Source organism: Sturnus vulgaris, chromosome 1 (assembly GCF_052056855.1).
Source record: "Sturnus vulgaris isolate bStuVul1 chromosome 1, bStuVul1.hap1, whole genome shotgun sequence".
Classification (NCBI taxonomy): Eukaryota; Metazoa; Chordata; class Aves; order Passeriformes; family Sturnidae; genus Sturnus; species Sturnus vulgaris.
In genome coordinates this window covers 152,223,147-152,248,120 of record NC_142243.1, presented here as the reverse complement: position 1 = coordinate 152,248,120, position 24,974 = coordinate 152,223,147, and the positions used below count along the sequence as shown (strand labels likewise).

The 24,974-nt window shown below is 38.6% G+C and overlaps 1 protein-coding gene across 3 annotated transcripts in view; it reads left to right on the top strand.

Moving 5' to 3' along the window:
• The window catches only part of TRAPPC9 (trafficking protein particle complex subunit 9), a 447,339-nt gene that overhangs the window by 47,653 nt on the left and 374,712 nt on the right, over window positions 1-24,974 (top strand). For all 3 annotated transcript variants that reach the window (XM_088179749.1, XM_088179758.1, XM_088179755.1), the window contains 5 exons: window positions 3,164-3,249; window positions 10,446-10,572; window positions 12,151-12,283; window positions 13,538-13,701; window positions 20,474-20,626. In XM_088179749.1, the coding sequence (XP_088035875.1) occupies window positions 3,164-3,249; window positions 10,446-10,572; window positions 12,151-12,283; window positions 13,538-13,701; window positions 20,474-20,626 (663 nt within the window). The remainder of the gene's footprint in view (window positions 1-3,163; window positions 3,250-10,445; window positions 10,573-12,150; window positions 12,284-13,537; window positions 13,702-20,473; window positions 20,627-24,974) is intronic.

Below are 24,974 nucleotides of genomic sequence, written 5' to 3'. Positions count from 1 at the left end.
GAATATATGATATAGTTCTGTTAGTAAATTCAGCAGCTCTGTCATACCTGCATTACCTGATACAAATACAGCTCCTTTTACCTTTCCTTTCAAAACCTTTTCCCCTTAGGAAACAATTCTGTAGCACTGCCCTGGCACATTTTTCACAGGGGATTTCAATCTCATCTCAAAAACCTCCATCGATTCAGACTCCACCATGTCCCTGGGGAGGTTGTTCCACTGAATCACTGTTTTTACTGAAACAAACAAAAAAAAATAGTAAGAAAATAAAACCTGTCTCAGTGCAACTGGTGTCTGTTACCCTTGGTCTTCTTCCTGTGGCTCCTTGTGAGGAATGAGCTTCTGTCCTCTTTATGCAGCCCTTTAATTACTGGAATACTGTGATGATATCACCCCTGAGCCTTTTCTTTCCCCCAGAGAGGATATCTCACTCCTTTACTCTTTCCTCATCAGGAGGGTTCTCCAGTCCTTGGTCACCCTTGTGGTGCTCCTTGGGATCCTCTCCAGCCTGCCTGTGTCTTTGCCAGCTGTGGGCACCACAGCTGGGCACAGCTGTGCCTGGCAAGCACAGGGTGGAGTAGAATGATCACCTGTCCCTCTGCAGTGAAGAAGCAGATGGACTCAGCCCAGCAGGGTGATGAGTGGAGGGACTGGCAGTCAGGGGTAGGCTACAGGTGAAGGATGGAACCAGGCCACTGCACCTACCAGGAGGAAGGTTCCTCCTCCTCCTCTTCTTCAGAATGTGATAAGTAGGACTGGCACCTAAAACAGGGCTGAGGCTCTGGAATGAGAAGGCCAAACAACTGATGAGGTGGCTGAGGGTCCTTCTGGGACAGAGGGTCCTCCTAAAGCAGCATCACCTGGACCCTGCATCCCAACCTCCTCTGTTAGCAGGAGAAGAAGAGTGGTTCTCACAGGAAACTCCCTCCCTTCTAGGGAGAGCAGAGGGCCCCATGTGCAGACCTGACCCAGCTCAGGGGACGTCTGCTGTCTCCCAGGGGCTCAGGTGAGGGACATTACTGGAAAATTCCATTCTAGAAAGACCCTCTGATTACTATCTGCTATTGGTTGTTCAGATTGGCAGCAATAAAAAGAGAGGTCTGAGGCCAATCCAAAGGGACTTCAAGGCCCTGGGACAGTTGGTGGAGGAATCAGGAGCACAGGGAGTGATTTCCTTGATCCTTCCAGTAGCAAGGAATAATATTGATAGGAACAGGCAGCTCCATTAGGTCAATGCGTGGCTCTGAGCTTGGTGTCAATGGAAACAACGTGGGTTTTTTGGTCATGGGGTGATCTGTCAACGCCTGATGGGATGAGCCTTTCTCAGATGGAAAAAGGAGTTCTAGCACAGGAGCAATGGGGCTCACTGACAGAGCTTTGAATTGGCTTGGAAGGGGGAAAGGGAGAAAACCAGGCTCCCCAGTGATGAGCAATGGGATTTTGTGCCAAACCTTGAGGATCCTGATGGGATCCCTCAATCTGCTTCACCAGGTGCTGGCCACAAGGTACCACACCTGAAATGTTTCCACACTGATGCACACAGCATGAGGAACAAACACCAGCTGGGAGCTTTGGCCCAGTCCCAGAGGTTTGACATCAGTGGCATAAGTGAAAGGTGGTGGGATGAGCCCTGTGCCTGGAGAGCCCTGTTGGATGGCTGTGCTTTTGGAACAGGCATTGCACAGTGTGGTGATTGCTAGAATGTGGAGATCCAGGACTGCAGTGCTGCTGTGCTGCTGCAGGTGCCTCTGTTGCTGTAGTAAACCATAATGGTTAACTCTGTACCTGTGCAGAGCAGTCACTGGGTGTTAGGGGCCTGCAGAATGCCTAAGACATCATGGACACTAATAAGCAATTAAATATGAAATGTAGAGAACATCTCATACCACTGTGAATTTGAATGTTTTGTTTTAATCAACAGTTTTGCTTTCAGGTTTCACAGTAATATAGCCCATTAACATCTGTGGATGTATGTGTTTAATTTCCACTAGCATTAATTGGAGTTAAACATTTGCATTAAGTACATCTCCCTTGAGCTCTCTAATATTGCTTGCAAAATGTAATCAGATAGTAAATGATTGTGAATGTACAATTAGAGTACAGATTGCTTCAACTGTACATTAAAGTCTTAATATTGATAACACAGTGTTTTTTACTGGACATTTCCTAATATCCTAGTAAAAAACTGTTAGCAATGTATGTTAAAATCATTGGGTAAACTAGTAAGAACTAATCCGTGTATGTTATAATTTAGCTTATAATCATGATTTATTTAAAAATGTAATTAAATCACCTTTTGTTTACTTGGACTGCACATTCTCAGCTTGCAGGGAGAATCTTGCTGCATTTAGTTTAAAGTCTGAACTTCAGGTGCATGTGGTTCACTGTGAGAAATTTAGAACGTAGGCACAATGAAGTGCTGATATAAAATAATCTTTCTGCATTGAACAATTACTAAAAATTTGCATCTCTGCTCCTGACCTCCATATTCTCCCACAGAACCACAGAATTACAAAATGGTTTGGCTTGGAAGGGACCTTAAAGATCATCAGTTCCAACCTCCCTTGCCATGGGCATGGACACCTTCCGCTAGTCCAGCCTCGTCTCCTTAAATTATAAAACTCAAAAAATATTAAAATTGGCAGAGTGAAGTATCTTTAATGTTCAACCTGTCTTGTGTAAGTTCGAAACTGCAAGTTCATCTTTTTACCTGGCCCACTTTTACTTCACTGTCTCTTTATTTACTCCATATAATCAGCTGTGTCTATATGAGGACTTGTGTTCATTTCTTACCTGCTTGATTCTTATCCAATATCAAGGCCATGTGTACTCTACATAACTCCAAGTATGGAAACCTTTAAGTGTTGGAGGTAAAGATTGAGTTGAAGTAGTTTTGAATTGATGCCTGAGTTAATTTTGCCAATGAAGCACTGGGTCTTTAGAGCACTATTGCTGTGTTAATGAATGTTTCCAGTCCCTTAACCTATTGCTTTGCCTGGGATTTACAGCTGGTATCACACAATGCTGTTGAGTAGGATTTGAGCTGTGCAGATTATAGAGAGATATTAAGCATTATAACAATCTGACAGCTCAGATGCTGCTATTCTTTTATAACCCTATGATTAGGTAATTCCTGCCTTAATTCTGTGATTATTCCTTGCAGACTTCCAGTGGGTGCAGGGAGATGTGTGTGAAGTTCAGTTGATGGTGTACAACCCTATGCCTTTTGAGCTCCGAGTAGAAAACATGGTATGCATCTTTCTAATCTTCTCTTTCTGCTGTTTTTCTGAAGAAAAACACTTGGACTTTCAAATATGGTTTTGTATAAATATTCTTAAAAGATGGTTTAAGCCAGCATAGCCTCAGTTTAACAGTGTGATATTGTCAATTTTCTCATATTTTTGGTGATGAGATACTGAAAAGAAAAATCTCTGCCACTCAAGAGTGTTTAAATGCTTTACTGGCAGTGACCCATAAGTGAGTTCTGTACAATTCTGCATTGAGTAGAACTCCTGCTACATGATTTACATAGACTGGTTTTCAAGTAATAATTATAAACTGAAACCTTATAATTATTGTACACTTGCTACTGTCGTTTAAAAGTCCGCATTCAGCCTTGCTTTTCAGATTCCCATTTTGACCACAATTTAAAAACCTGATGAGCTAAAATAGTTAGGTCTGAGAAGGTTTGGGTTTTAATAAAAGCTTCAGCTCATGGATTTGTTCTACCAGTGGTATATGTTATTTGAAAACATTGTAATGTCAGGTGATCAGAAGGGGGTGATAAAAAAGGCTAAACCACTGGAGAAATATGTGAGGTTAGAAGGATCAAGCCCAAGCTCTCTGCTACTTCAGCTGGCTGCTTGAAGTGTATCCTGAAAAAAAGGAAATTGTGTTTTTTTTTTTCTTTCTTCATTCCAACTGACAGGATTTTAAAAAAAATGTTGTCCATTTAAAGGTTAAAAGTTCTGTAGCTACCAGGCCAACTTAATATCCACTCAGTCCTAATCCAGCATTTTCTTTGTATTAAATATTTTTACCTTTAGTATTGCTGTAAATATAAATCACATCTCTTGGAGCCCTTTGTTCCGTCAAACTAATTGAATCAGAGTACATTTATTTGCTTGTGATTTTTGTTTGGGTTTTGCTTTTATTGATATGTCTACTGCAGTGTCTAGTCAAACAAGTTGACCTAAATTACTGATCATAAACCACATACAATAAAGTGTTTTTCCATGAGAAGGAAACGTGCCCAAAGATTTTGTTCCCATAGCACAATAAAATTAATTCTTGCAAACTAGCATGCCAGTTTCTCCAGCAGCATTTTCTCTCACCCTCACAGAGGTACTCAAATTTTTTAGGGATTAATAGAAAAACTAGTTGTAAAGCTGCACATCAGAAAGGTCTCTGTGGGAATTAATTGATTAAGAACATTTTGATTTACAATCTAATTTGTATTGTGTAAGTAATGATGTTGTTATATATTTAAAAAAACTTGGAAAATTGTCTACTCAGGAAATTCCTTCTATGTGGTTACATGTACTCAAGAACTTGCAATGCATTTGAGCAGATCTGGACAACATCCATTCCCTGAGCAAATTAATTGTAGTAGCACCAATACTTCTCCTTACTGTTGCTGTGATAAAGTTCTGTCTTGGAATTAACACTGAATTCCAGTTCCAATGGTAGGCACAAGAGGAGTTAATTTGCCAACGAGATACAAATCATTGAAGTGATTAATGCCACTCTTTAGTCAGTGCTTTGAGAAATTCTGCTCTTCACTAATGTGGGCTCACTTGGACAAATTGGTTGATTTTGGTAGATTTGTATCTTGATCAAGACTGTAGCAAGTTGAGGAAAGTGCTTGTTCCCCTTGATTTAGAATTTTAGAGCCAATATTTTTTTTTTTTTTGGAACTGAGGCCAGTTGGGAGCTCCCCAAATGACAAAACCACTGACATCTGTTCAGTCTGTAGAGGAGAATATTGGGGTAATTTCTGCTGCTGTGCTGAATCCCAAAATGAGAAAGTGCAGCAAAACCAGAGTTGGGCTCTTCCCAGAGGTGCCCAGGGTAAGGATGAGAGTCAGGGAATGTGCTGCAGCCATGGGAAAGTTCCCTCCCTAATAAAAACTCCCTTTTCCCAGGCATGAGGGGGATCACACACTGGGACTGCTTGTCCAGAGAGAACCTGAGACCTCCATCTTTAGAAATCTTGAAAACCTGAGTGAACAGGATGTGAAAAACCTAAACTACCACCAGAGTTACCCCTGTTTTGAGCACTGGGCTAAACAAGATGACTTCTACCCTTTCTTTCCAACCTAAGTTGTTGATTTTCCAGTCTCATCTGTGAACTTTCTGGAATGTGGGAATAGGTATTACTTTATCATAGGAATAAACTCTTCTGTTTTCATTTTAATAATTCAGAGTGCTGGTTAATATTTTAAAATGGTGTGTTTTATTATTAACATGTACTCATGCCTGCAGTCCCCATATCCTTTTCTTGTCTGATTTCTCATCACATATCCTATTCTTTCAGATTATTTACTCTCACAGACTCAGTTTCATAGCAAGTGTAACTTTTCTGTCATTTAGTGGCAATTTCAGCTTGTTTTTCTCATATTTTTCCTCCTGCCTGACTCAGCACCTCACCTTTGCAGGATGACTGCTCATTCAGGCTTGTTTGCAATCATCATTGAGTTCTCCATTGCTTGGTTTAATTTTTCTTTGTCCTTTCCATGGTACAGCATTCACCAGTATGTACTGTAGTGAAATCTACAGTCCTATTTAGTTTTTTGAAATTCCCCACTTTTCCTCAATTTAGATTTGTTGTTCTGATAAATTTAACGCTAAATGAAATCCAAGCTTTTGCAATGGTGCTTTTCCTACTGTGTCTTTGTGTTTGTTGGATTTCTGTTGTGATGGTAAACAACTTAGCACTGAGCACAGGTTGTTAAAGAGAGTGATTCCCAATGGAAAGGCTTCCTGAGCTTTTTCATTAATTGAAGTATTAATGCTGAGTCCATGTAGGTTAATTGAGGTGTGCTTAAGTAAAAGGCATTGAATTTCTAGACTTGACTTGAGTCTGGACACAGGACTTTGATTAGTGTTGCTCCGATGATAAACCCTGAACAATTGATTTTCTTTATTTCGTTATATTGTTCTCAAGGATCTTGGCCCATCTTTGTTGTTTTTACTGTTAATTTCCTGTCATGAATATTCCTGATTTGGGACTCTAATTAGGTACCTATTCTTCATTTCTGCCCCATTTCTGTGTTCCTTTTCTGTCTTTTTCTATTTCATGTTTCTGTTTTGTCCATAGAGTTAGAAGGCTGGTCCAATGAAAGGTGCATTTGTAAAATTACAAATGAAAATGTTCAGTCATGGAGCATGGAAGTGATTAGCTCCCACAGTTGTGTGAGTCAATAAAGTGAAATAGGAGAGATCTTGGGGTTGATCAGAACAAATGCTTTAATAAAACTCAGCAGGTACCTTAAATCAGCAGAATGAGAGACAAAAATGAGCCTAACCAGAATTGGCTGTGATGGATTAGACAGAATGTTCTTGCCATGCTGGGGTCCAGGTCACCTGGAGAAGGGATGTTCATCTGTAAATAAGTGCCACCACTTTGCCTTTTCTGCCAGGAGTATTGATTTCTGTACAGAATTGTTCAGGTATGTGAGTGATGGCCTCGAGCCCTTTTGCAGTTTGTTCTGCAGTTACTGCCATTATTGCAGTTTTCTATGCAGGAAAAAAATGGTCTTCACGTTTCAGGCCTTCAAAAAAAATCCAAAAAATTCTGGGAAATCTCAACTGGATTTATTTTGTATCTTGAGACAAATGCTTAAAGCAGCAAACCACAGTACAGTCTGGGGAAATCTACTACTAAAATACATATGAAGATGCTTTGTAAAATGTTAGGTTCTCTAAGATTTTAACTACTTTTTCATCTTTGTTTATCAAGTTTCCTATTAAAAGCAAAAAAAAAAAAAAAAGCTGAGAAATTTTGAGGTAATGCTATGTATTGAGGGAAAGCATTTTCCCTGCTCTTACTGTGGAAAGTACAGCCATAGTTCCAAGAAAGCTACAAGATCTACAGACAGTGTAAACTGTATTTAATAAATAAATATCAAGAAACAAAAAAATGCTACCCTAACCCACAGAAACATTGCAATTTATAATACTTAGTCATTATTCAAGGATTAAATATTTGTTCTGCAGTTCTCCTTCTGTTTGGGACCTGTATTTAATTGAACACAATCAAGTGGGGTATTTTGATTAATGATCCTTCAAGAATGGCCATTGCTCTTTTTTTTTTTAAACTTCAATACTGTGCTATTAGTCAAGAGTTTTATGTTTAAAAAGAACATCTAAAATTTTGATGAATTTGGATGTATAATTGCTTATGATGCTTTAAATTGTTTCCATTAACTGCTCTTTCCTGAGTTCACATCTTCTGCTGTCTCTGCTGCCCTGAGAGAATATTTACTTACTGCTACACTACATTTAGTGGAGACTGCATTCGTCAAGAATGTACACAGAAAGGTGAAGGGGAAAAAGAATAAAAATGTTTTTGTTTGATGTTTTTCTAGGTCTGCCTAAAATAACCGTATTAGAAATAGTAGGGAAAATTTCCTTTAAAATAAATATTTGACAGTTTTTGTGTAAAGTATTTGACAGCATGGCATACAAGTATATTCAGCATGGAAACTTAACTTTGGAGGTCGTGTTACTTTAAAAAAAGAATGATTGCATTTTGGGATTGGTAAGTAAAACCTAAAAAAAGCAGTTACATACTCATGTTATTTTAACAGCATCCCCAAATGCTGCCATTTACATGCAAGTTGTTTTGTTCCTCTAAAACTAAAATGAGATTTGAAGTGATTGAAAGACATGCTGTGATAAAAGCATGCATACATTCACTCTAAGACAATTTAAATTGTTTTATAAGAATACAAAGAAATGTAAACACTTCTTTGTGTGTGTGTGACTCATATATTCCCTGGAGGAAACCTTGGATTTGAATGATATTTTCCTATAGGGTCAGAAAGAGAAATTATTACCAAGTGATGACTAAATGATTACTAAGTATTACTACTTGAAATAATGTATAAAACTCTCAGGAAAAGAAATCTAACACAGTTCCCTACTTTTGGTGGTGTGGCTGAAATATTTTAGTTAATGGATGTGAGAGTAGTTCAGCCTTGATCAGTTTTCAGTGTTAAACTGCAGAACTTTAGGCACCAGAGGGCAATGTTGGGCAGATATTGCAGAATTGTCTGATTCAGCAAGTTGCTATCTTGAAATCGTCTTTCAGACATTCTAAGATATTGTCACTGTCTTCTAAAACTCACTTGTGTGGCCTAAGTTTTAAGGGTAAGTATCTTGATTTAAATTTATGTCTGGAAATCTGAAGTCTAGTTCATTTTTTTTCCCATTTCAATGAGTTTTAATGCTTTTGTAATGTCTTTTCCTTTTCAAAACTTAGCAGTTTTACTGAACAGTAGAACTCTGAAAGTGGGGGCATGGACTGATGCTTTCTTGTTTTTGTACTAAAGCTCTTGAAGTTCTTCAATTTCTAGTCCAGGTATAGTGTGTGCTTGGTGCAGATGTTTTGGCATTTACATTGTGTTTGTTCTCAGAAAAATCCCTTTATTTTCAAGGTTTGCATTACATATTAGAGAATATTTAGGGGTTCCTGTCAGTTTTGTTTATTTACATTTGCTACAGCTGATAGTAAACAAGATATTGGAGGGTTTGGGGTTTTTTTATCACTGATTTTGCAGGACTTTAAATCCTTGGATGAAAGTTTTTAGTTGGGATGAATCCTGAATAATTCAAATATATTTGAGTATTAGGCCAAGTGATAGATTGGTGGTTTTGAGACTAAGTAAAGTTTAAAAGCTTTCTATACTCATTTTAAAAGTGAGTTGTGGATTGTGTATGGGGTCACCTTTTGTTTGTGTTCTAAGATTTGCTTCAGCCAAAGCAAAAGCAGCAGAATTGTAGTGAAAATTGAGGCTACATCAGTGTTAAAGGAAGTATGTTCATCCCATTTCTGTGGGGTGAATCCCACTGGAAGGATTAATGTGGGAATCAAAAAGTCCCAGTGCTCTGATACACTGAGTGGTGAATATACAGAAAGACAAAATTAGGTTTTACTTGTGCTTTTGTGGATTCTTTCTGACAGCTGAAGTCTCCATGTGAAATGGGAGGAAAATGAAAATTCAGTAGAAATGAGGCTGTGGCAGAATATTTGCTTACAGCTCAAATAAAATGGTGAAATGGAATTTTGTGCAGTCTCAAGGACAGAGTTCTCTAATGCAGCTTTCCACAAAGCCAGAGCAGCTTTGGGTGAATTAGGTGTTGTCTCAAGAGTGTCAAGTCTACAAAGAAGTAATTGGTAGAGCAAAGATTTTACAGATTTTGGGTATGTTGCATTTTTTTCTGTGGCTCAAACTGGGAGTTTTTCCAGTTCTATTCACAAAAGTAGTTTGTTCCTCTTTAACAGGGTTCTCAGTTCTCATGAAGCATTCACACAGAGTTGAGATTTAATCCAGTTGTGCTTACTGCTTTTATTGATGGAGGTCTTTGTAGCATCTTTATTCAAAAATAAAAATGAATATGTGTATAGAAAAACAACGGGTAACTTGGATTTATGTGCTTTGCAAAATCAAATTTACTTTTAGCAGCACATTCTATGCTCAAGCATCTCTATTTCATTAACCAAGCTTGAAGAAAACCCCCAATCTACTAAAAACAGTAATGCTGTGTTCAGAAATTTCTTCAATGATTTTTTTTCCGCTTCATTTCTTGTTTTGTCCCATGTTTTAAATTTAGGATGCTAAAAGATTTCTCTGACACTAAGGGAGTAACTGCAGGCATTTAGGCTTGAGAGGATCAGTTCAGCAAAATGAATGCATTATTCCAACTCACTGAAATGTTGAGGTTGGATGGTTAAGCTAGACTTCCTCTGTTATCTGTAAACACAAATGTATTTTTTTTCCTCTTAGAAAAAATAGTTTGGCCAGGTAATTAGAGCTAAGCAAGATCTGCTATTGATGTTTGATTTTCACTGCCCAAAATCTATCAAATATTCAAGTTAAAGTCACAGGTACAATTAAATATAGGTACAAAACAGCACCGTGCAGGTGATATCTGTAATTTTTTTTTAACTGTTCTTGGGTATAAATTTTTATTAGTTTTTCATGTATCATTCCCAGCTCAGTTCCTGAAACACGTTTCCATGTTGAATACAAATCCTGCTTTAATTCTGGATGCACGCTGCAGTCACTGCAACTTAAACCCCGAAATAACTGCTATGAGTAAATTGGAATAAATCATAAAAGTTTGGCTGATGTAATGCATGGGATTAAAATATAAGTATGTAGCATGAAAATATAAGTGTACATCATAAATGGATTTATCTGTGTAATGTGTTTTTTCAGGGTCTCTTGACAACTGGAGTAGAATTTGAGTCTCTCCCTGCTGCCCTGTCCCTCCCTGCAGAATCTGGGCTCTATCCCGTGACTCTCGTTGGTGTTCCCCAAACCACGGGGCAGATCACTGTCAATGGTAAGGGATGGCTCCACTCACTCTCTGCTGCCACAACAGCCTGAGTTTTACACCCCTGTGGCTTGCCTGGCTTTGTTTGCCACGTGTGTGTTCACCACTCTAAATTCTCTTCAGTAAGTAAAAGAAAAAAGAAAAATAGGGAATCTGTTTCCTGTACCAGGCTTCATTAAAAACAGCCTGATGAATCACTTGGTTGCAGCAGCAGTAACGAGCACATTCTTGGAGTATCTCATGTGTGAGAGGATGGGGATAATGAACTCCAGCTCCCCTTTATTAATGCTTTCATTTGGAAAGCTTCTAAGGAGGATTATTTGAACTTTTTTCTTGAGAATGCAGAAGATAATCTTGCAGGGTTTTTTTTTTCCTTAATTAATCGTGTTCATGTAAGATTACAGAAATTTTTGCAGATTGCTTCCGTGGAAACAATTTAGCCAGGGTGTATGGCCTGTTGCAGTCAAGATATCATTTCATTAATAAGACTAAATAAAACTGTGTTTGTAGTAAGGAAGAAAATTAAAGAGCTTTTACAGAAGACTAGCAGACCTAGAAAAGGAGGCATATGTGGAGAGGATGGATTCAACATGTAGTAGGAGTGAATCATCTTACCAAATCACATTTTTAAATATGTCTTCCTGGAATGCAAAATTAGGATACAGGATAAGAACCACTTTAGTAAAGCTAAGCACTAAAAGAAGATGGCTTTGAACTTGAAGAAGCTCTGTTCTCTGAGTTTTTCTTAAGTGCTTTTGTGTCTGCTCATAAAACAATTTTTCATGTGATTTTTTTTTTTTCCCCAGAAACAATTTCAGTAAATACAGAATAGCATCAAAGCATTCAGAACATTTGTACTGTAGTTGTCTCCTTTGAGCTCCACATACTAAAAATGTATTGCAAGTAGAGGAGTTGATTTCTGTACTTGGCAGGTTTTTGTGTGTCAATGTATCAAATTTTCCTTCAGATACAACTCATAAATATTGCCTGGTAAGGAATCAGTGGGGAGGTATTTTTCTACTAAATTGAACTTTCAGAAGTTGTGGTCTTTCATGGCAGGTGTCTGTGTTTATGCATGCTTATTTTTTTCCATTAATAATGTCCTTTAGGATTCTTTTATCCTTCTGGATGCAGTTGAGAGTCTTTCCTATAAACATTTTTCTGAGGAAATAAGGAACGTGTGTTGAAGGTTGACATGTTTTATGTGCACCAGTGAATTTGGTGATGAGTTGTAAAATGGTGTCCATTATAACTTGTGATATTGATCTTGTAAAGAATTCTGCAGAAATTAACTGTGATGCATTGTAGAAATCAGAGTCTCTTTACAATTTCTTTTATTTTACATGCCACAGATGCAGAGGTGAACATGTGTTGTTTGTACATTGTCAGGTACTTATAAATGTTGTTATTTCAGGGGTTTGAAAGTCCTGTACATATTATGTGTCCTGAGAAGATTTTTCTATAGAGAAGGTGGTGGTTTGGGTAGCAGATACACTGAAAAGATCTGACCAGTAAACTTAGTACTTTTAGACCTGCCAGGAAACAGTAAAATTCACAACATAACTGGTGTTTTCTTTTAAACCTCAGGTTATCATACTTCAGTTTTTGGAGTCTTCAGTGACTGCCTTCTGGACAATCTGCCAGGAGTGAAGACCAATGGCTGCACTGTTGAAGTCATTCCAGCTTTGCCAAGGTTGCAGATCAGCACCTCCCTTCCAAGGTGAAAAATTAAATTAAATGATAATTTTATTTGGTCGTATTTAAATGTTAGTCACATGCTGAATAAAAGCTCTTCCACATGAGTGTATAATCAATGCCTGGGTAAAACAGGACATAATCTAAATCTGTGTTATTTGCTTTAGAATGCAAACCTGAGTTTTTTGTTTTACTGCTTGAAACCGTGGAATTTCATAGAAATATGCAGAAATAATTTTGCAGTATTGTTGTGCTCAAAAATTTGGTTTTGGGCAAAGAGGGATTATCAAGCCAAGAATTCACTGTTTATATCTTAACAATCCAGTCCAGGCATCAGTATTAATTCAGATCAATTATGACAGAAGAAATAAAAAGTAGGAGAGAAAAATATGCAGAAGAAATCACTAATGAATACATGTAGATTTATACAGTAACTGAAAACATGATTTGTTTTGCTTTTTGGTATGCAATTCCATGATTCTTTTATCTCAATATGAGGGGGAAAAATGAAATTTGTTCGTCCTTTTCACTCCACACGCCCAAATTTCAGAGCCCTGAAATGCTAGCAGTACATGACAATACATTCTGAATGATCAGAAAATACTTTTTGAAGTCCTTGTCACAGATCTGTTCTGAAAGACTGAAATCTGCTCCTGTTTGTGAAGGCTGCTTGTCTTGTCTTGTGGTAAGGAAGGACAGGATCAAAGGGAAGGATGGCAGGAATACCTGCAAAAAGAAGTGGAATTATTGGTCATTAATCTCAGTAACTTTGTCCTTGTATCCTTGATGTCTTCTGACCACTCTGCATTAGCACAGGAAATACAGTCAGGAATGGAACCTCTGCCCATCTGTCTTGTTCTGCAACCTCCTTCCCTCATTTATGCTCCACAGAGTTCATTTCTAGTCACTGTCTCACCTTTCACACTGGGAATTTTTCCCAGGATCCAGTGCTATGAGGTTTGGGCCCTGCACTGTCCACTAAACCTGCTCATTGCAGTGACCTGCTCTTGATTTTTTTTCCTTTATCCTTCCTTACAGTTTTTGCAGGTAATTTAACAAACTTTCAGAGTTACAATATGTATTCTGTATTGTTTGAAATCTGACTCGTCTTATGCGTAAATTATTAATTTGTGTCCTCAATGGTTCGAAAAATGGGACTGGAAAATGGTATCTAGTATCTTCAGCAGTTGTTTCTGAGTCTTCCAAGAATAGTGAATAGAGTAACCTGGACAGGCTTTTAACATTTTCATCATAATAATTTGTTTGTCACTTCTTGTAGGTCTGCTCATACACTTCAGCCTTCTTCAGGGGATGAAATCTCCACTAATGTGTCTGTCCAGCTGTTCAATGGAGAGACCCAGGAGCTCATCATTAAATTAGAAAATATTGGAACAGAACCATTGGAGAAACTGGAGGTGACAGCAAAAACAGTCAACACCAAGGGTGTGTATGCTGATTTATATTTGGAAATAATCATGCTGACTTCTTCTCTGTTAAAATAAGAGATTATTTGTGTTATACTTCTTTTAGGCCAGTTTAGAATAAATATCATAATTCCCATTACAGAGCTGAAATAATTCCGTTTGATTTTATTGTCAGAATATAGAAATGAAAGATAATGTAAGAAAATGGAAATTGTAGAACTGTCTGTGTGTTAAAGGGTAACCTGCTTTTTGGAAATCTAGATTTAATTTTAGTGTTCCTTAGGGAAAAAATCCTGAGGCAATTACTTGTAAAGAGGAAGAACCTTGGGTCTAAATTATTTTCTCCTTATGTCTAAATATGCTGATTAGTTAATTAAATAAATTACTATTAGCAGTAATGTTGTCCTACTTGAGGGAGTGGAAGTAAATAAGCTTGTTTCTATCTCACTCAGTGAGCAGTAAGAAAAAAAAATGGAGAGAAGACTTTAAAAGACAAGACAATAAATAAAATAAGCTATTGTGAGTTAAAAGAATAATTGAAGCTCTGGATGAAATACAGCACATCCCCTGTGTACACTTAATTCTCTTGAAATACTCTGTCCATGTTAGTATTAAAAAGTAGTCTGATAAGTGAATCCTGCTTTTGTTTTGTGATGTATTTTTTTTTGTTTGTCCTCTGAGGGATTGTTATGAAAATGATCTTAACAGAAGTACAGCAGGTGACAAGCAGCATAATCTTTACTGACAGTAGAAATACCTTATTTTATTGCAGGTTTTATTCTGTCAGTGCCAGAGCATTAAAATGCAGTGTGATACCTTGTGATTTCTGTTCATTTCAGTATTCAAGCTCGTGATTTTTTTTATAACAGAGTATCCCCTTCTCCACAACCTCAGAGAATAGGAGTTGCCAATCATCTCAAAATAGATTTTGGGTCTGAGACTTGTTACCAGGAATAATTTTAGGAGTTGAAATGTATGATGACTTACTGTTCTTATTTCAGAAATTCCAACATGCTCTCCTCCTGGGCCAGGGGTGCATGTATGGAATGGAGAGGCCAAATACAGCACTCAGGTGAAATGGAGAATTTTTTTGTATTAAATAGTGGAATATATAGGCCTGTGAATCACATGTTAATCAGAATTTTTCTACATAACATTACACAGTTAATGGGTTCACAATGTTGAAAAAGAGATTCATATCAACTTTAAAACCACCATCTCTCCACGACAACTTTTGTTAAAACCTGAGGGAAAAAGGAGAGATGAGATAGACTTTTAATTGTACTTCATCTTGTATTTTCTTTCTCTATAGAAGATGTTTACGATGAAGGCCCTTTGTGTATCTGACAGTGTATTAAATGCTATTAGGCATGATAATTATCTATCAGAAAAAGGAAAATTTCTGATGAGCAAGCTATAAGCATGCATACTCAAAAAATGCAACTTAAATCCCTATCTCAGAAAAACAAGTGAGTTTTGAGAGGCACTGAATGGTATTTTTTTCTGACACTGTGAGAACTCTGCCATCAGAATCATGCAATCAGAAATGTCTGTGAGGGCAGGGATCTCTAGAAATCATCTTAACCTTCTTTTGAAAGTAGAACTTTAGGTGATCCAGGGTCCTGTCAAGCAGAATGTTCAGTTTCTTGTGTTGTCTCACAGAAGTGAAATGCACTCCTGTATTTGGAGCTGTGTGCTTGAAATGAGTTGTGTTATTGGAGGAAAAAATCCCCTTAAGTATGACTTTTTAAATGACTGTGCTGTGGAAACAAGGTAAGCACTGGAAAAGGCTGTCCATGGCAGAAGAATTAATGATCCACATTAAGCATGCAATAATGATATTATTTCAAATGTGATTGCATGGAGGTGTTGCAGGGTATCACAGAATCAGTCACTGAATGGTTTGGAGGGGAAGGGACCTTAAAGGCCTTGGACTTCCAGTTCTCCTGCCATGGGCTGGGACACCTTCCACTATTCCAGATTGCTCAGAGCCCCATCCAGCCTGGCCTTGAACACTTCCAGGTATTGGGACAGTCACAGCTTCTCTGGGAAACGTGTGCCAGAGCCTCACCACCCTCACTGTAAAGAGTTTCTTCCCAATACTTAAGCTAAACCTGTCCTGTGTCAGTTTGAAGCCATCCCCCCTTGTTCTGTCACTACATGTCGTGTCCAAAGTCCCTCTCCAGCTCTCTTGCAGCTCCTTTGGGTTCTGGACAGGGCTCTAAGATCTACCCAGAGCCTTCTGTTCCCCAGGATGAACAACCCCAGTTCCCTCAGTCTTCATAGCAGAGGTGATCAACTGTGATCAACTTAGTTGCCTCCTCTGGACTTTTTCCAACAGATCTTTCTTGTGTTGGGGGTGGACCTTTGCCTCTTTTCATGGGCTCTCTTCCATTTTAGTTATGACCATAAATTGATAGAAATGCATGAGGCTGGGCTGGCAGTACCATGAGATGGGATTCTGATGATCAACAGGGAACTAAAGTAATGTCATCAGCTTCATTTGGTCAGTGACTACATGCATGGAACTCATGGGGATATGACATTAAACCATCTCTAACAGCAACACAAACTCTTGGTGTTACACATCAAGTTGAGAGCATGTGCCGGTGTCAGTAGTGTATTAAGAAGTTGTCTCTTGGTTGTTTTGTGCTACTCCTCCCTGAAATGTGCCTGTTCAAACTGCTCAAGATCTTGCAAGCTGGTGGTCACCTTCATTTGCCTGACCACAGCTTGCCAGTCAGCTCAGGACCCCATGAGAAGCTGTTGGCCACTTCCAGCCAAATACAAAGAGCTTTCAGTCAACCTTTGTTACACCTGATTTCCTTTGGTTCTTTTTGTCTTGGCAGTTGCTTGTGAATGTCTTGCAGCTGCTGCCTGCCTGACCCATTTCCCTGCTTTCTGTTTCTGGAGCCACAGCTTTTAGCACAAAGATGAGTGCTGTAAATGGCAGACATTCTCTTTTTCACTGTTGTTGGATTTATAGCCAGTCACTTGCCTTGAGGAAGCCAACTTCTGTGCCATTGCTTTGAGTGGTGTCATGTTAATGGGAACCTCTGGAGGTAAGGCTTTCACACTTGCCTGCCCTTACTTCTCTTCTGTCACTATCAGGTGCAGCTCTTTGAGTTTTCCAGTCTGGCCCTCAGATAAATAAGAACTTGCAGCTCCCCCTGTGCAGTTCACAAAGGACATCACAGGGTTTTGAGTCCTTCAGCAGCCCTGTGTTATGGAACAGATCCTGAGGCAGATCAGCAAGAGGGACTTGTCATGCTGCCACAACAGACGTGTCTGTCATGGCTTTTAGTGGCTAACTGCACCCCTGAGCCAGGCTGGAGCATCTGTGGTTTGGACATCACATGTGCACTGTCAGGGTCAGCTTTGTGTCACCTTACATGTCCCTCACCGGGTCAGACAGTGTAATCCTTTTTTTGGAAAGATGACCTGTGCAGAGCTGGATGCCTTCCCTTTGGCTCCAGTCAGCTCTTGTTAGAGGTTTGTTGTGTCTCAGACAGGGAGTGCAGTCCAAAGGCTTTGATTAAACCAACTATTTGATCCATTCAGAGTCAAATATAACCCTGGTGTTTTCAAACCTGAGACTTGAGGGGAGCCCAAAAGGCAATCTTAGCCCAAGTGGTGAGCCCAGCTACACACACTGAGTCAACCTGGATGAAGGAAAATCCTCACTTTCCTGGAAGTGACAGACCTCAGGAATTTAAACACAGAGAAACAGGTTCACCTGTCCAGCTGTATTCTTCCCATGGCCTTGGAATACATCCGCCAGACCACAAATGAAAAATCTGCTCTGAGGTTCAGGAAGAACTGTGAATATCCAGGATAGATCTATTTATCTTTTTTTTTTTACTGAGGAAAACTTTGTAAATTCTTTCAAATTGGAGTTGGGTTATTGTGGTGGGTTGACCCTGGCTGGATGCCAGACACCCATCAAAGCTGCTCTGTCACTTCCCTCCACAAATGGCCAAAAAAGAAGAAAATATAGTGAAAGTCTCATGAGTTAAGATCCAGGAGAGAACACTCACTGATTACTGTCACAGGCAAAACAGACTCACCTTGGGGATAGTAATTGAATTTTATTGCTAACAAAATTGGACAGGATAATAAGAAGTAAAATATATCTTAAAAACACTTCCCCCCACCACTCCCTCTTCCCCATGTTTTCCATCCTGTCCCACAGTGGCACAGGGAGGTGGGGATGGGGGTTGCAGTCAGTTCACCACACCTTGTTCTGCTGTTCAGGGAGAGGAGTCCTTCCCCTGGCCCCCCTGGGCTGCAGGGGAATCTCAGCTCTGGCACCTGGAGCATCTCCTGCCCCTCCTTCTCCTCTCTCCAGATCTTTGGTGTCTGCAGAGTTGTTCCTCACATATTCTCACTCTCCCTGAACACAATTACTTCTGTGCAATGACTTCTTTCCTTCCTAACTGTGTTATCACATTGGAAAGAACACAGCAAGTCCTGCAGGTTCATTTCTACCTAGCAGGTCTAGGAGAATTTAAAATGCATGAATGCCAATGCCTGTGCATTTAGAACTGATAGTTATTTTGGGTTTATAAAATAAACTAGAGCAAAAAGCCCGATTTACCAAGGGATTTAAGATGGAAAAGAATTGGGGTTCTTGTGTTCTCAAAAGACTTTTGTATCCAGCTTCTCTATGCAAAATGTCAGTGTGGGCTTTTTCTTTGGCAGACCTTAAAATCTTTTAAAAGTTAGATTTGCCTAGGATGACCCAAAGTTAGGTTCTGGGTAAGCTTTTACATGATATTTGTTGGGATTTTAGTGATTTAGTACCCAGTAAAATGAAACAGGTTGCTATTTAAAACTCCTGGTAACAATTGCTTGTAACTTAAGATGATTGCTAAGCACAGATTTTGGACTTGAGAAAGAGCTGAATGCAGGCTTGCCCCAATTTAGCCTTCCACTGAACTGTAAAGTCTGAAGCCAGAGTATAATTCACTGTAATACTGATTACTGAACAAGGTCAACATTGTTAAACTATAACCAAGTGTCAGATAAATATAAATTAGCTGTTTCTCTACATCTACAGCTTAGCTTTTAGCTCAAGCATTTAGATCTTGTGTTGTAATTACTGGTGTTAATTAGAAAGTATCTGCAAGGGCTGTTCTCACTTCAAAAGTCTTTTCACTTGTAATGTCTTCAAATAAATCTCTTAATGAAAACACATTTTGGAAAGAGTTGGCTGCTCCACTGCTTGGGATGTGTCCTTCTTTGTTTACAATGTGGGAGAACACTCCTTTAGCATATTGAATTTTACTTAACAGGTAAAGGGGATAGAGATTGCCATACTTATCAATTTACTTTTTTTCTTGAAAGTAGAAGAAAATAATCAGAATGGTGATATGGTTCCAGCTAAATCATTTGGTGAGGTGGAGGTGAGTTTAAGGAAACAATTTTTGGGAGGATTTTTTATTTTTATAAAGAAATCTATGCTATTGATTTGATGGGGAGAGACACAACACAACATCTGGTGGTCTGTGAGAAGAATATCTTTCAGGGAAAGCTTTTATTGTTTGGGTAGAAGTTAATAGAAAAATATTCTCTTTGTTTTCTCCTTCCCTAGAAAGGGAAACCAAAGGTTTCTGTGCAAGTCAGCATGGTTTGGACATAATCTGGAATTCTGATTGCTGTTTCTGAAAGATCCTTTATTCTAGGTTGTAATATCTGCCCACCCCGTTCCCTCACATGTGGATCTTAGATGGTGGTTTTGGAAAGGTTCTGGAATCACAGCAGATTTTAATTACCTTGCTCTTATCAAGCAGCCTGGGAGGATGTAGAGATGAACTCTGTGACTTTCAGTGGTCCCTGCTGTGCTCAATTGGTGTTAAATGAGCTCTTGGAAGAATTCTCCAATATACTTTGGAGATAACATGCATTGCTATAATAAATCAATAAACATACCTTTAGGAATCTCCCAGTCAAACCATCATGCTTGTTTTATGTATCAATAGATTTTCTTGTAGAATTTAGCATTGTCTGGTCTGGCATATATGACTGAATTTATGGATGGGGTGGGTTGACTCTGGCCAGAACTGAAGACCCAGTGCAGATGAACAGTAAATTCTGTGGTTTTTTTCCCCCTTTTATAATTTTCTGTCATGTCAGGCTTATGAGGGAGGACTTAATAATTACAGCTCCCCTATCTCAAATGGACCAATGACAATTTATTAAACAAATTTTCTTTTGTCAAGGACTAATCCTGTCTGATGTCCTTAATGATTTGGTCTTATAAAAAGCTGTTTCTCAGCTTTAAGAAAGGACTTCATAAAAAGCTGAAAGCCAATAGTCTTCTTAGCCTTCTCTATTGCCCTGTAAATAACTGTAGAATGATGTTACAGCTGTTTCAGAATTTCAGCTGATTAAGTTTGCTCTATTTTGATGAAAAGTGCTCTTCATTCATTTGACACCTCCTGAGTTGAACTGTGTAGGATTCAAAACTACATCAACATTTAGAACCCCTGCAGGCTATATTTAAAGTTTATATTCAATAATGCCTGTTGTGCAGTTTTTTTTCTGGTAGTGATCTTCTTAATTTAAATTCATATTTTGAGCTTTGTGATCTGTGTGATTCTAGGTCAGTGTCAGTACCCAGTAACTTCTCTCTCTTTCTAGTGCTACATTAGTTTTAATACCTTAATTCTGAATATTTTAGATTTTAAACAGGACATGAAAAATTGGTTAGTACTCTCTACAGCAGTTCAAAACTGAAACTTCCTAATGCAGGGCTTATGCTTATGAAATATGTACTTATTTTGATACAGAGAAGCTGTATGGAGATTTTTTGAGTTGGAATCTAGAAGACACTCTCTGCCAGTTTCCTCTAAAACCTGGAAAGATTGCAACATTTATCGTAAACATTAAAGTGAAGCTGGACTTTTCTTGCCAAGAAAACCTTCTCCAGGATCTCAGTGATGGTGAGTTTTTCATTTCTCCTTGCTGGGGAGGGTTGTATGTGCTGCTGGAAACACTTCTCTAATTGCTGTGCCATTTGTGTTACACCCATTTGTGATGTGGCTGCGTGTTTGAATATTTGTGTCTTGTGAAGCAAAGACAACCCTTGGCTGGGCTCTGCAGATTCAAGGGTGAATTTTTGAGGCAGCTCTGGGCAGGAGAGTCTGGCCCAACCTCCTCATCATGAGACCTTGCCCTGCTGCCTTCTAAACTACTTTGTGACAGTGTTTTTGAGGTATCTCTTTGTATCCTTAGCTTATGAAGGAAAGGAAAAATAATTCACAAACATGAGTGGGGTGTAAAGGAAAATAGCAGTGAGTTAATTATTTAATTATCCAGGATTGCAGAATTCTGAATGATTGCTGAGTGCAGTTTTGCCTGAAGTGACAGACTGAAATTTAAGGCATAATAATATTTGTACTGCAGAGAAAGTGCCATGTGTTTAAACTTATTTTGAATGAAAGGAAGCTGCAGTGCTTGCTTCTATTAGAATTATTTGGAATTACAAGTATCAGATATTTGTAATAATGATTTCCTTTTTATAATAAACATACAGTCTTTCTGGAATAATTACTCTGTATTTTTTCATTTGTCTGATATATTTACTGATTAAATTACCTTGACAAAGCAAGATATTCCTATATTAAAAACTCTCTGTTATTTGGATTATTTCCCAGGATCCACTTGCAAGTGTGCATTACCATTATAAGTAATCTTTCAGAACAGAAAAATACAACAAAATTACATACAGAGCTTATTCAGGTTGAATAGGAATGATTTCTGTGAGTTACCTTGCAAATGCATTTAGACAAAAATTATAGTAGTTGTTAGTAATTGAAAGATTTTGGTTTTGAAACCTCCCTAATGTAAAATCTAAAGATACTTTAAAAATATTTTAGGACTTAACTGCACAAACCCTACAGTGTTGCTACACTAAAGTTCAATTTAGATCTTGCTGAAAATGCTGATAGTGAAGGAAGAGCACACCCTGACATTGTGAAAACTGGGTGCCAGGGAATTGAGACACTGAAAAATGCCCCTTGATAGCAAGTGACATTTCAGAGTAGATATGTTTCTATAGATATATATGCACACATATATAAGACTTCCTTCATTTGCCCAGTGTCCAAAAAGCTCTGAAACTGCACCTGCCTAGGAGCTTTTCTGATAAAATAACATAAACCCAAAGTATTCTGTAGGAGGTGAAGTTAACATACTTCTTAGTATGGACACTGAACAGTTGTGGGATTTGGATTTTTGGCCTCTGTATCCAGCTCTTATGGGAACACAGGTGAAAAAAATCTTTGAACACCATTTTTTTTTTACTCTACTATTAACTCCTGCCTCTCTGAAAGGTTGTGCAGCTGAAGCAGTTCAAGCTTTCCTCTTTCTGTGATGATAAAGGAGTAGGATCCATTAATGCTTTGTTGGAACTTTGGTATCTGTGGGTGCTGTGTACTCTGTGTCCTTTAAAAGTGTTATTAGAGATGCTAAATATATTGACAATTTAATTGCTACTTTATTTTTTTATGTATTGCTTTTAACTTTACAAAGTTTACAGATGCTAAACTTTCCAAAGAGGAGGTAAGAGCGTGATGGGAAGAACAGTAAAGAGCTAAAATCAATGGCAACTATAACATGACTTTTAATCATAGAGTAGCTGTGGTACCTTTTTCTTTTGGAGACCAGCCACATTTACAATGATGATCAAAATACTTTTGTCTCTTAAAAGTAATGTCTTTAGTAGGGCAATTTTTACTTTCACGTCTTTTCATTTGCTGCTGTTTCCTTTTTTGTTGTTTGTAATCAGGACATGGTGCAGAAGGGATAAATTACTGATGTTTCTGATAATACATATTTATCCAATTGGAAAGTAAACTTAAGTTATCAGTCTGAATTGCTGATGTGTGTTTGATAGTGTGCTGTCTCACAGAGAGAAATGTTGGGTGTTTTTCCAGATTAAAGGAAGCAAAACCACGAGTGGCTGCACAGGATCAGATCAGTGACCATCCAGCCAATATTCCAACTTTGCCAGTGGCTAAGAGCAGATTCCAGTGGCACAATACAGGAAAAAACTGTGCACACACTTCTGTTTTCCTCTAGGCTTTTGGTCTCCAACTGTTATTAGCTTAGGAGCTTCCAGGACTCAGTATGGTTCCTCTGGTTCTAGGCACTTTTACTCAACCTTGGTGGGTTTCTCCTTTCTAAAATTCTTCGTTCTTCCTGTCAGCACTTCACAGCATGCTGTGGCAAGATGAGTTACAACTAAATTACTTCTTACCAGCTCTGCACTTAGTGGTGTCCATGTGTTCCCAGGTTTTTTTATTGCATGAGAGAGGAAACAGCACATCTTCTAAACGTGGTTCCTGCAGGGATTTGATGCATTTTCCCAGGGTATTGTCACAGCAGACTGGGGATTTCTAACTGTTGAGGGCTTCATTGTCCCTGTTATGGGAACTGTTCCATGTCAGCCGTGTCCCTTCTGAACTCTCAGTTCTGTCTGAGGAAGGCTGTACACACTATTTGAAAGGTGATCTATGTGTTCATGCAGTGACCTAATGGTGCTCTTTGTTTTATATTACATTCCTTACAATCATAGGTTAATGCAAATTCGTAATTTGCTTTTTTGACTGTTGCTCATCATTGATTTGGGAGATTCATGAATGTGTGAACCACAACTCCATGATCTTGCTTCTCAACAGAAATGATATGCTGAGAGCCTCTTACTGCATGTATAAGTTTAGGATTCTTTCCCTCCATTTATTTATGCTGAATTTTGACATCTTATTGGGTCTTTTCTCCCAAGTAACAAAAGACAAGATGGGAGGAAATGAGTTTAAGTTGCACCAGGGGATGTTTAGATTGGAAATTAGAAAACATTTCTTTACTGAAATGGTTGGAAAACATTGGAACAGGCTGCCCAGGGTGGTGGTGGAATCACCAGCTCTGAAAGCATTCCAGAAAATGTGTAGATGTGGCACTTGGGGACGTGGTTTAGTGGTGAACATGATGGTGGTGCTGGGCTGAGAGTTGGACAGTGATGATCTGAGAGGTGTTTTCCAACCTTAACAATTCTGTGATTCCATGTCTTAAAGCAAGTTGACCAAGATTTGGGAGATCCATGTTTGCTACAAATCTTAGTGAAGTTTTGGATCTCTTGTCCCTCAGCTGGATGGTTCAGAGTTCCTCCTCTGGCTGGAAAGGTCAGCATGGACATTTAATTTGATTCTGAGGTTGTTAGACTGGGTGAGGCAGGGGGAAGCACTCAGCCAGTCACAAGGAGCTGAAGCAGTGAGATCTCTGTCACCTGTTAAGGTGACTGAAAAGATCAACAGGATATTCACATCATGAGCATAATGAATTCCCTTTTCCAGCTATTATACTGCAATTTCTGAAATTCAGCATTTCCCTGACACTAAATGGGGTAAGAACAATAGCTGCTCTTTCTGGATTGTGTTATACATGGTGACTTGTTGGAGACTTTTAAAAAAGCTCCTGTTACGTGGGGACAGTGTTTTGCAAAGTTAATGAATTAATTTGCAATGATTACTTCATTATGTAGAATGTTAACGTTCATTTATTCCCTGTATAGGGAACCTAAAGACAAGTGTGAGTATATTTAAATTCATAAACTCATCAAAGGAACTAATTAATTACATGTTGAGAGAGAAGCAAATATGTGCCTTAAGTGTCTTCTTCCCTTCTCTTGATGCCTTGAGAGGCATCCTGGAATAGGCTAGACAGAGTTAAAGGAATAAAGCAGGTATTTATTAAAAGGCCTTCAAAGGATACACCTTAGGCAGTACAAGAGCCTGGCCAAGGCTCCACCCAAGATGGACAATGGGTCACGAGTTTTCACACTTTTATAAGTTTTAATCCATTTACATTTTGGGGTTAATTGTCCAGTTACACCTTCAGGTTATGCAGTCCCATCCTCCCAGATTGCTCTCCTCAATTTGCTGTTTGCACTTTCTGGGCCTGAAGCTGCCATGCTGTCCTTGGGCTGGTAAAGGATTGTTTTGTCTGACTGAACTGTGAGGAGAACTTGCTAACACTTTATATGATGTTCAGAGTTATATACTAATGCAGTACAGAATATAAAAATAAGAAGCTAAAACTTAAGGCATCACTCTAGGGGAAAAAAGTTGCAGAGAAATAATAGCATATTTCTAGAAGCACTAATCTTGAACAGTTTTTAACATTGGTAGGCAAGACTAGTGTATTTTTCAAACTCATTTTGTTGTTTTTCTGCTTGAATGGACAGGTTTTATCTACTTCAAAATGTCCCTGCACTTACATAGTGTCCAGAGA